Raw genomic sequence first — 12,251 nt, 5'->3', positions numbered from 1 at the left:
ACTGACAGTAGCATTAATATTTATGATCTTGATGAACATGGTTGTAGCGTGCCTCCACCAAAATGCCTAGGACCCTCAGCAAGAACTCATTCTTATTTCTTGTACTCTTCATATTCCACCCACTAATTCTCCTCTTATTTGGAATCCTCTGTTTTATAATCCAAGGCCAATGGCTTGGTATCATTTAATGTTCTTTGATGCCCTGCTGTATGTCTCTAGATATACAAATAAATAAGTTCATTTGTATTTGTCCCTCTTCATCTGACCTGTTTCATTTAACAGGAACTTTCCATTTCCACCCAAGATGCAGCAAACTGGAATTTTTAGTCTAACATAATATTCTATATAAAATTTTCAATTCCATTTCAAGATTACATTGTGTAAGTTTGATGAGAAAACATGCTGCATTTTAAATAATATATTTTGAGGGGGGCACACTTGGTGATGCTCAGGCATTACTCCTGGCTATGCGCTCAAAAATCGCTCTTGGCTTGGGGAACCATATGGGATGCCAGGGATTGAACCTCGGTCCATCCTAAGCTAGCGCAGGCAAGGCAGAAGCCTTACCGTTCGTGCCACCATTCTAGTCTCTAAATAATATATTCTTTTATAATTTATAAAACAAATATTTCTTTTTTATTATAATTTTTTATTTAAACAACTTTATTACATACATGTTTGTGTTTGAGTTTCAGTCATATAAAGAACACCACCCATCACCAGTGCAACATTCCCATCACCAATGTCCCAAATCTCCCTCCTCCCCACCCAACCCCTGCCTGTACTCTAGACAGGCTTTCTATTTCCCACGTATATTCTCTTTATTAGGATAGTTCAAAACGTAGTTATTTCTCTAAACTCATCCCTGTTTGTGGTGAGCTTCATGAGGTGAGCTGTAACTTTCAGCTCTTTTCTCTTTTGTGTCTGAAAGTTATTATTGCAAGAATGTCTTTCGTTTTTCTTAAAACCCATAGATGAGTGAGACCATTCTGCATCTTTCTCTCTCTCTCTCTGACTTATTTCACTCAGCATAATAGATTCCATGTACATCCATGTATAGGAAAATTTCATGACTTCATCTCTCCTGATGGCTGCATAATATTCCATTGTGTATATGTACCAGTTTCTTTAGCCATTCATCTGTTTTCTTAACAAACTTAAAATGTCAACAATTTATGTTTATAACAGAACTTTATTTTTATCTGCCATAGTAGTTTTTTATTTCTAAATGATGTAAGTAAGTTTTTAAGTCTATGTAAGTATTTCAGCATCTTTTTAGAAAATGCTTAATTTTTAATATAGATCTTTTATATGTTTTTTTAAGCACTGCATGAAAGTTGATCCATTTTGTTTAAATATCTTATGCAATTTTGGGACAATGGAAAGTGGAAAAGAAGCCAGTGTTCAAATTCAGTTGGAAGGCCGGCCGTCTCTTTTAGAAATAGTAAGTCTAAAAATACATGACAACTTTGAATTACTTCCTATGGAACATACAAACTCAACCAAACCATCATCTGTAGAATGTTACTTCAATGTTATAGGTAGAGGCAATGCAGTGAATCAAGAAGGTAGAAATAAAAGTAAAATAGAATGAAATTCTAAAGGCTGTTTCTACTTATTATTCCAAATGAATAAATTGACTAGTCTATGAAGTAATTAAGTTTATTTTAGAAAGCATGCTTGAGTATGAGTCTTTATTATGTCAAAACAATTGTATATCATTTCTTATAAGCATAAAGTTCTTTCCAAAATATTTTTCCTTCAAAATATTTATAAAGCCAAGAATTTCTTTTTGTTTGTTTTTAGTTTTGGGCCACAACCAATGACACTCAGGAGTTACTCCTGGCTCTGTGCTCAGAAATCACTCCTGGCTCAGGGGACAATATGGGCTGCCAGGGATCAAATTGGGTCTATCCTGGGTCAGCTGTGTGCAAGGCAAATTCCTACCACTGTGCTATGACTCTGGCTCTAAGAATTTATTTCATAACAAAAACACAGGCATACAATTGAAACAATAAGAATTTTGAAGGATGGATTCAAAAATTAAACATATCTTGGACTTCTTTCTATAAATAAATATGGAAGTTTACAAGAAGTACTTTAAGATCAAATTGTTTTCATTATCTAGTATTGAAGTTCCTTATCAGATAAATATGGCTAACAGTTTTAAGGTATTATAAAGATTAAATTATTTTATATTTATAATAAGCTTAATGCATGGCACATATAATCAGCAAACAAATGTAGTATATGATGTTAGGTGGAAGATTTGAAATCATGTGATGGTCAAGAAATGCTGTATAAAATAAGAAATAAGAAATGTCTGCCTGGGTTCCATTTGTGGTAGAAACTGTCATGAGACCATCAACAAATTATCTAAACTTTTGTACTTTGTCTCCAACTTTCCAAAAGTCCTAACTTCTCGATAAATGGCATTATTGACAACTAGTACCAGGATAGGATTTACAAGATCATTGTAAAGTAAAACGACATCTCTAGTCTTTGCCTAATCTATTCCAGTAACTCGATTGCCTAAGTCCTGACAGCATTTTGTCAGACAATGCTGCCTGTCTCCCAGGATAAGAGTATTTTTATTTGTCTCTTTTATGGGGTAAAAAATAACTATATTAGCAGGTTGGAAGACGACAGAGTCAAATAGACAAAGCAAACCTTGTCTACACAGGTACAACTAAGACTTTTAGCTATTAATTTGGGGGTTTGGAGACTTACATGACACTGTTCATAATCTATTCTGGCTATGTATTCAAGGACCCATGCAGGGCTGGAAATCAACCCTGTGCCTCCAATGCAAACCACATGTTCCTGCATATCGAACCTGAGAGTAGATTTAGTATCAGGTCCACAGGAATAAAAAGATTGAGACTCATCTTCTCTGTATCTGTATAAAAGGATGTAATTTATTTTCAGCCTCATTCTACTTATTCCCTAAAATACTATCCATACAGAGGTTTTCAATTTTGAGGCCATAAAATCACTGTAAGAATATAACTTCTCAGGCCAGAGAAACAGTGCAGTGTTTGGGCATTTACCTTGCACATGGCTGACCCCACATTTATCTTCAGCACCATATATGTTCCCTCAGTACCTCCAGGAGTGACGGTTGAGCCAGAACCAAGATCCAGCTATGAACACAGCTGAATATGGTCCAAAATATTTTTGAGAATCTATTATTGAGGGAGAGATAGAACAGCAGGCAGGGTGCTTGGTTTGTACACAACCATCTGGGTTTGGATCTCTGACACCCCAGAGAGTACCTTGAACCTCACCAGGAGTTATCTTTGTCTATAGAGCCAGGAGTAAGCCCTGAATGCACTTGGTATGGTCCCAAAATAAATATAAATGTTTATACATATGCACACAATTATGTATAATTATCTACCCCAATCAATGTAAAGAAAAATTTTAGTATTCCCCTAATTTCAAAATTTTATTCCCTAAATTTCTTAGCTGCAAAGGATAGTGAAATTCTGCACCATGTTTTTTCATTATGGTAAATTATATATATTTAACCAGAGCAGCAAGTTAACAGTCTTTTAATTTTTTAAAGACTAAATAAATTGGAAAAAATGCTTATACAGAAAGTCCTTTGGAGGAGTAAATAATTTATCAATACATCAAGTAGTCATGCTTAGAAAAGAATTCCAATGTGTAAAAATAACAATATCATGTCTCTGAAACCAAAGGAAGCATGACATTGCCCTGTGAAAACCAGTAAAGATCATGAGAAAGAAAAATATTTCTATCATTCTATATTTTCAAGAATCAAAATGTGATGATCTTTTATTAAACAGGATGAAAGTTCAACACTCAAGTTTGAAATCAGAGCGACAGCTTTTCCAGAGCCAAATCCAAAAGTCATTGAATTGAACAAGGATGAAAATGTAGCACTTGTAAGACCTTTTAAACTGAAATATAGAGATGGGGGATGAGGTGGGGACTGAGGGTGGCACTGGATCTTGTTTAGATGTTTCTGATAACATCCTTTTGAGTTTTTGAGTCAAGAGAATCAATCTGGGGTCTTACCTGGAAGTTAACATTTCATTGAAATACTAAGAAGGAACCATATTCCTCCTTAAGGAAATGAATTTGACTGCAAGAGCCATGGTAGATAAATTCCATTAGAGTGTTTGCAGTGGTTGGGTTAGACTGAACTAGAGAAAGATGAGGGTTATTCTTAATGCTAGGGGGATTACCCTAAAATGTCAAAGAAAACATTAAGCAAGTGTTTAAATTGGTGCTTACTTTGGTTATAATTTTGTAGGTTCTTCTGGAAGGAGTACATCATCAAAGACCCAAAAGAAATTTCACTATCATGATTGTCTCAATTAGCCTGCTGTTTGGACTTATTTTACTCTTCCTTATTTCAGGTGCCATGTGGAAGGTAAGCCTTTAAAAAATCGTCAGTGTTAATCCACTCTAAATGTCATTTTATTATTTATTTATCTTTGGTTTGAGGGTCATTCCTGGTGGTGCTCAGGGGTTACTCCTGGCTCTGCACTCAGGAATCGCTCCTGGCAGGCTCTGAGAAACAAATGGGATGCTGGGGATCAAACCTGGGTCTGTCCCAACTCAGCAACATGCAAGGCACACTGCTGTGCTATCACTCTGGCCCCTATTTTTAATTTTCTTAAACCCATTTTGTGGCTCCTAATAATTTCTAACTCTCCTAACTTTAATGCTGAAGACTTTCTAGAAAAATAAGTGCTTAAATAAAACATTTTCACCAAAAGTTCAGAGACTGAACAAAACACTCTTAACTCACTCAGTAGTTCCCAATTTTACTGATTCCATGGGATACAAGTTTTAAAAAGACTGGTTAGCTGTTTGAGCTAATTATAATGAGATTATGCTCTGTTATTTTCAGGTTGGCTTCTTTAAAAGACAGTATAAATCTATCTTACAAGAAGAAAACAAAAGAGACAGTTGGAGTTATGTGAACAGTAAAATCAATGATGATGAAGAACATTAAAAGATCTCTTTCAAATTGAGAGACAAATAAAAGCCTCAGGTTATTTCCAAAAACAGTGAAGTTTGCTCCGACTTGTGTGCTACTTTATTCACAGCCTCATGGCAGGTCTAAATGCAAATGAAAGAAAATAACTGCAAAGGTGATAAAATATCTTAAAATATTTTTCAACTCTTAATTGAATAGAAAAACACTAAAACATTCGAAGTAAACCAATTCCTTCTTTAAAAAGTGCAACTAAATTTCAATTATTGGACAAGTAAACAAGTGAAGGCGAAATAATCTTGGACGGAAAAGAAACATTCAAAATAAAACTTCTTGGGACATAATTAAAGGAAGAGAAGTAAGTTGAAGAAATTACATTTGTCACTAATCCTAAGGATACCAGGACACAGACACACCTTGAGGACATTGAAACTAAAGCCTGATGAGAGAAGCTCCAGCAGGAACAAAGGCCAGTAAAGGAAAGTCAGGAACAAGGGCCAGTAAAGGAAGATTTTTTAAGGAGACATCTAGGTAGGTGTCTGCCTTGCAAGCGCTAGCCTAGCCAAGGAAGGACCGCGGTTCTATCCCCCGGCGTCCCAAATGGTCCGCCAAAGCCAGGGGCAATTTCTGAGTGCTTAGCCAGGAGTAACCCCTGAGCATCAAACGGGTGTGGCCGAAAAAAAAAAAAAAGAAAGAAAGAAAACCTCATGTGGGGCAGGTTGGGACAAATCCTATATAAACCAACTTGAAGCAAATGTGTGAGATGTGCACATGCGCTCCTTGGGCCATAAACATGGTGCCCACTTTCACCCACATCTTTCCTCGAGATGCGGACTTGCTTACCCTCATCTGGGTTGTGTATCTCTCTTTATGAGAAACACATGTTCTCTCTTGAACGCATTACTCTCTCCCTTTCTTTTCTTCTCCTTCATCCTTTCAATATCTTCTAATAAAACCTGTTTTTACTTCAAAGAAAAAAATCCAAAACTACTGCTTTTGTTTGTTTTGGTAAACTCTACTGAATTGGATAATGGTTTATTGCTAATGAATATGAGAACCATTATTTATGAAAATTTATAAACCTTATGCAGTAACTAGAGATTGAATTTATACACTGGTTTGCATTGAATGGATGACTTCTGGATAATCACTGTTTATATAGCAATTTTTCCTGTATATGTTTTTATAGGAATATGTTGTAATCCTTTTGTAACAATTTTATTAAGGGCAAAAGGAGTGAATTTTAAAACTCATCATAAATTTGACTAAAGAATTATAATTTATATTCTGAATAGTGCACTTTAGCTGATAATTGAAATATAAAATTTCAAATGTATTTACAATATGAATGAAATTTGAAGTGTAAAATATAGAAACCAAAGCTTTTTAAAATACAGATTGTAAAAGCAATGATTAGGGGCCAATATTTTATGCAGATTAATAGTGTATAAAACAGTGACAGTCAACTTAAGCAAACACCTTTGTTTGGATGCAAATTTTTCTGCATAGAAAGTGGCATCATTCATAAAGTTAATGATAAAATAAAACATATAGATTTAGCTATAAATACTTCAATTTTGTTTATAAGATTCATTTCTACAGGGAATTACTCTCTTTTTATAATTTATTTTTAAGAAACAAGTTAATCCAATTTTTAATATTTATTTCATCTGAATTCAGATTTGTATGCATAGGTGTAAGGTTGTGACCAAATTTTAAGAAGTTACCATAAGACATATTAAAATATAAAATTAGAAAGTGTCTTCACTTTTATGGTAAATATTTATTTAGATAAAACATCTGTCAGCATTTGATAGCAGAAAAAGAACTGTATGGAGATTTTAAAGGCATTAGAGTGGCAAAAATCTGAACACCAGATTTTTCTCCAACTTCCTAAGTCAGAATATGCACTAATATAAAAATTTAGTATAAGATATTTATTTTAACCTTACTGACAAGGTTAAAATAAATATCTTGTTTATGGTTAAAATAAATATCTTGTTTCTCTCTTGTTCAGGAGAAAATATTGTGCCAGACATCCTAGTAAATTAGAATACAGTTCTTTGCTATTCTGAAATGCCAGTATTTCAGGTATTAATGAATATCTGTGATTGTCAGATAATATAACTTTCAGGAACATTACTTCCATCTGACGAGGTCATGGCCAGTTCCTTCTAAGCTTTATAAGTAATCTTAAAATTCTGATCATTTTAAGAATATCATCTGTTTATAACTTTCAGAGTATATTCATAAAATTGTTACATGATTTTTAAATGATTCTTTTATAGAAACAGATCTAAGTTGTCATAGGGATTATTGGAAAATGATGGTGCTATTTCCAGTTATATCATTAGCTGGCCTTGAACTTAACTCACTGAATTAGGTACCCAATCAGGGCATTCTTATGTAAACTTTGGAAAGTATTTTATACCACAGTTATAAATAATTTAACATCTGAATTCACAGTATTTATTTTGTAATATTCTAGTTTAAATATTGGTTCATCATAATAATTTTTAGATTGTATGAAATATTTTCTTTCAACTCCAATAAATACATCCCCCAAATCAGCACTTAACTGTTTTTGGTATATTTCATACTTTGTCATTTCTGTTTCTCAATGATTTGAACCTAAAGCTAAATTTTTAGTTACATCAAAAATAGTTATTTCCATTTCTTTGAAAAATAAGAGTTTCTTCTTTCTACTAGGATGTTTAAAGAAGGACCACATTGCTTTATAAACAGTTACATGTTACTTTGGTATCATTCATTTCTTCCATGCTTCCTCCATATAAAGTAATAAGTCTTGGGTGCAGTCTATAAAGAAAAAATAAAATTATTTCACCAGCTTAATTTTATTTATACATCTATTAATATGATACATAATATCAAAAAAATCTAATGCCATAAACATACTAAAACATGTCATAAGTACAACCTGGAAAACATTGAAGGTGTGAAAAATAAGTACCAGTAATTATTGTAAAGTCACTTTAACGACTTCCTTGCCATGTTCTCAATTGCTCCTATAAATCTAGTCAATTATGTCTCTCAAAAATTCCACATGTGCAGAGGTTGCCCCTTCACATCTTTAATCCTTTAGTCATAATGTTTACTGAGGATGAGTCAATATGATCCTAAACCTATTGCTACCAATAGCTCTTTTGAGATAAATACTTTGGAAAACCTTGAAAACAAAAAGGCTGAATACTAGGTGGACTAGTACTAATTGTGAATGAAAGAAATTTATAATGAATGGGTACATCAAATGGCTTCACAAGGGTTAGGAACTTGATCCATGTCAATAATCTGAAATGAAAACTGTATGTATGCATTATATCTATCAAAAATTATGATTCAAAATTCCAAAGAAAATATCTTTGTTCTGTGATTGGTAAATAAATGTAAAGTTTTACTTTTTATTTATTAAAAATGTATGTATATATATTGCTTTATTATTCATTTACCTGTCTGAATGCTTGCTTTGATAATTACACGAAGGTTCCCATTATCTTAATGGGCATCCAATATAGAAAAATAAGTACACTTACCTAACATGGACCTCTGATGCAACTTCCATTAAATCACCATCTATATTCCAAGGGAAATTACAATCTGAAGAAGCTTCCTGTGGTCCATCTTCCTCCTCTGAATTATGTACACTGATAGTATTCCTTGGGTTAATTTTTACTTCTTCAACAGTGTAAGTTTCAACAAAAGGAAAATTGAACTAAGGAAAACAAATGCATAAATAATCATGGGACTTGTTTTATTTATAACTGCTAATGCAAATTAAGAAAACTCACTGTGCCTTCTCTTGCAAGTGTCAGCATGCATGCTAATGTTTTATGCTGCAATATGAATGCCAAAATACCAACATCACAGCCTGCTGAATTTTTTCTAGTGGCTTGATCATATCTTTCTACATGAACAGATGTTGTTTCCTCTCTCCAGAACCTCCCTTTGCCTCTTTTATGTCCTTTTAATTTTGAACTGAAATGGGAAACATGCCCAACTCCTAAGTCCCTCTGCCTCCTTTCGGTTGTCCTGTGACAGATCACACCACTAAGGAACTTATATGTGTCAAAATTATATTGTTTACTGATATTCATCCTCCAAACATGCCCTCACATTTGATAGAAGACTTGGCACTCTAAATTCCTATTTCACACTGTGGCTTTATGGGTAAGAGATTGCATGGATGATTTCATTTTGTGAAGCTATGCATATGAAAACATGATTTTAAAATAATAAAATTTTCTCTCTGTGAAACTGCTTAATAGTTACTGCATTGCACTTCCTACAATATATGTAAAACATTGGGTGTATCCCTTTTACTGTGTATATATCAAAGTTCTAAGTATTCATTAAAATATTTGGAATGACTTGTAACTGGCAGTTATGGGTTAGTTTCTGTCCTTCATAAAGATAACTAGTTGAACATTTTATTACCAGTGAATCTCACTTTTTTAAATATATGATCGTTTATCATTCATATTATGGTATAAACAAATGTAATCAAGATGGGTGGGGTCATTATAATGAACTTTAATTCAGTGATAGAAGTCATACAGCTTTAAGACAAGGAATATCAAAATTTACTGACTACCATCAATTTGTTTTTGGGGAAGTTTTGTTTGTTTGTTTTGGGAACCACATCAGGCAGAACTCAAGGGTTACTCTTGGCTCCACCCTCAGGAATCTCTCCTGGTGGCTTGAAGATATATTGGATGCAGGGGATTGAACCCAGGCAGCTGCATGAAAGGCATGCTCCCTATCTGCTGTGCTATTACTCCAGCCCCAATCACCATGTTTTTTAATCTTAAAGTCTTAGGAGTTAGGTAAGTTTGCACAGAATCAGGAGTGAGCTCTGAGCACTGCCACATGTGGCCCCAAGACAACAACAACAAAAATAAACTAAAGAAAAGCATTTTACCTACACATAAAATCTTCTGGACAATTCGTAATACATTAGAATTATTGTTCATATAAGGGGAAGAAATAGACACAAAGACACTGGAAATGTCTTTCACAGATTAAAATCTCACTTATACAAAGCCACAGAGCCAAAAGGCAACTTTTTGCAAACCAAGAGAGGTCATAATAAAAAAGAAACCTGTCAAAACCTTCTTGGAATTCTCACCTCTTATACAGTGAAAAAACAATTGCGTAAACTACTCAATCTGGTCCTTATTTTGGTAGCCCTAGAAGACTAAAACAGTAAAAAAAAAAAAAAAATCTAGTGCCATCAAGATAGTACAGCCAGTAAGGAGCTTGTTTTGCAGAGCCAATTTGGGTTGGATCCCAGACACCACATATGGTCCTCAGAGCACTGTTAGAAGTGATATCTGAGTACAAAGTCAAGCATAAATCTGAGAACTGAGTATGGCCCAAAAACCAAACAGATAATACATAAATAAGTATGTACATAAAGGAAATTAGGTGGAGAGTGGTGTGGGTCTGTCTTTAGCACAGGCAGGAAGCAGAATAAAAAGGACCATGCCTTCCACAATAGCAGGAGGGTAAATGCTTTCTTAATAATAGTGAGAAATACCGGTACATTGAAAATTTTTTGAAGAGGAAGATGCGTTTTAACAACAAAAAAAATCATGCTAAGGAAAGCTGAGAAAAAAGAACACCAGAAGAATACTGCCAGCAAGAAAGGATTATGGTTTGAGTTAAGGTTATAAGGGACTTTTCAAAAACCTAAGTAGAAAACCAATAGAATTGCTTAAATAATTGTGAGACATGAGGGAGAGAATGAGACTTACTCCTGTAGAGAGTGAATAGTGGTGTCACTGATGAGTAAAGAATCAAATTGCAAACACCAGTAAGAGAAAAGTCAATCTCAAGATAACCATGAATTTACATCCTTCCTCCTCATAGGGGAAGGCATAATAGTTCCAAAGATAATAATATAGAACTCTTGGTAGTATGTGATGCTCAGATAGTTTAGTAGTTCAAATAAACAGGGCCTGGTGCTGTATCATCACCAAGAAGGTAGCATGGGAATAAAAGAAAATAAATCCCTAGAGTTACACTAACTTCTAAGGATTTTAAATTCCTAACAAAAATGTTAGTTAAGAGAGAGAGAGAGAGAGAGAGAGAGAGAGAGAGAGAGAGAGAGAATGTGTGTGTGTGTGTGTGTGTGTGTGTGTGTGTGTGTGTGTGTGTGTGTGTGTGTGTGTGTGTGTGTACAGGGGTTAAGACCTGCCATGAAAGCAACTGACACTGGTTCAATTGTCAGCACCACTTATGGTTATTTCACCACCACCTTAATACAGAGGCAAGGAGGTAAGCCCTGATCACTGTTAGGTGTGGTCTCAAACACCACCCCTCCCCAATGATTAAAATATACAGAGATTGGGGCCAGAGCAATAGGACAGACAACTAGGTGCTGCCTTGCACATAGTCAACCTGGATTTGACCCCATAAAGGTTCCACAAACCCTGCCAGAAGTTATCCCTGAGCAGTGAGCCAAGAGACAGACCTGAGCATAGCTGGGTGTGGCCCAATGCCTCTCCCCAAATAAAAAGAAATGTATGGAATTCCCAGTAAAAACAAAAGCAGGAAATAGAGTTGAAAGAACAAATATTCTAACTCCTATTTTACACAGAGAGGGTAAAGTTAGACAAGTCATCCCACAAATGATAGTTATCAATGTGTTCTACAATTGTTTATGTAAATTAACATTCAGTTAACTTGGTAAAGAAAATTCAGAGCCCTAGATTGTTGCTCTTTTTTGACTGAAATGTAACATTTTCCTCCTGAATGTTAGCACAGTTATTAATTGTACCACAAATTATAAGTCTTATTATTTTTCTGGCCTTTATGAAACTTATTTATTTAATTTTACATTAAAAATGTCACATAAATTGACCACACACATATTCACACAAGTATGTGTCTATAATTTTAACCTAATTATTCTTTGGAAGCAATCCTTACTATATCATTATACAAGATACTTTAGAATTTATTTGTAATGAATTATAGAGTAACTGTATAAATCATAATTTTGAGAAAGAATACAGAGCTAAACCCAATGAACCACATACCCATATGCACATAAACATACAGACAGTAGTATTTCTTAAAAAGAAAGCAATATATTACTGATAAATTATGAGAAATTATGAGGAAAAGATATCAATTACTCATTGTATTACATGATATCATTTAAAATATTTTTTATTTGAGAACTGGACGGATAGTACAGAAGGCAAAGCACTTTCCGGTCTCCAGCTGACCGAGGACAATACTTGATACCACATATAGT

The 12,251-nt window shown here is 34.2% G+C and overlaps 2 protein-coding genes across 2 annotated transcripts in view; one reads left to right on the top strand and one right to left on the bottom strand.

Moving 5' to 3' along the window:
* ITGA4 (integrin subunit alpha 4) overlaps positions 1-4,990 on the top strand; it is a 93,321-nt gene extending 88,331 nt beyond the window's left edge. Inside the window, exons 25-28 of the mRNA XM_049772871.1 lie at positions 1,325-1,444; positions 3,813-3,911; positions 4,283-4,402; positions 4,886-4,990. Coding sequence (XP_049628828.1) covers positions 1,325-1,444; positions 3,813-3,911; positions 4,283-4,402; positions 4,886-4,990 — 444 coding nt within the window. The remainder of the gene's footprint in view (positions 1-1,324; positions 1,445-3,812; positions 3,912-4,282; positions 4,403-4,885) is intronic.
* A 2,717-nt stretch (positions 4,991-7,707) lies between these two features.
* The window catches only part of CERKL (ceramide kinase like), a 138,529-nt gene continuing 133,985 nt past the window's right edge, over positions 7,708-12,251 (bottom strand). The window contains exons 12-13 of the mRNA XM_049772870.1: positions 8,524-8,702; positions 7,708-7,789 (exon numbers count right to left, since the gene is read on the bottom strand). Of these exons, the coding sequence (XP_049628827.1) occupies positions 7,708-7,789; positions 8,524-8,702 (261 nt within the window). The remainder of the gene's footprint in view (positions 7,790-8,523; positions 8,703-12,251) is intronic.

Source organism: Suncus etruscus, chromosome 5 (assembly GCF_024139225.1).
Source record: "Suncus etruscus isolate mSunEtr1 chromosome 5, mSunEtr1.pri.cur, whole genome shotgun sequence".
NCBI lineage: Eukaryota > Metazoa > Chordata > Mammalia > Eulipotyphla > Soricidae > Suncus > Suncus etruscus.
The sequence above is the reverse complement of the archived record's forward strand: the minus strand, read 5'-3'. Positions and strand labels throughout refer to the sequence as shown.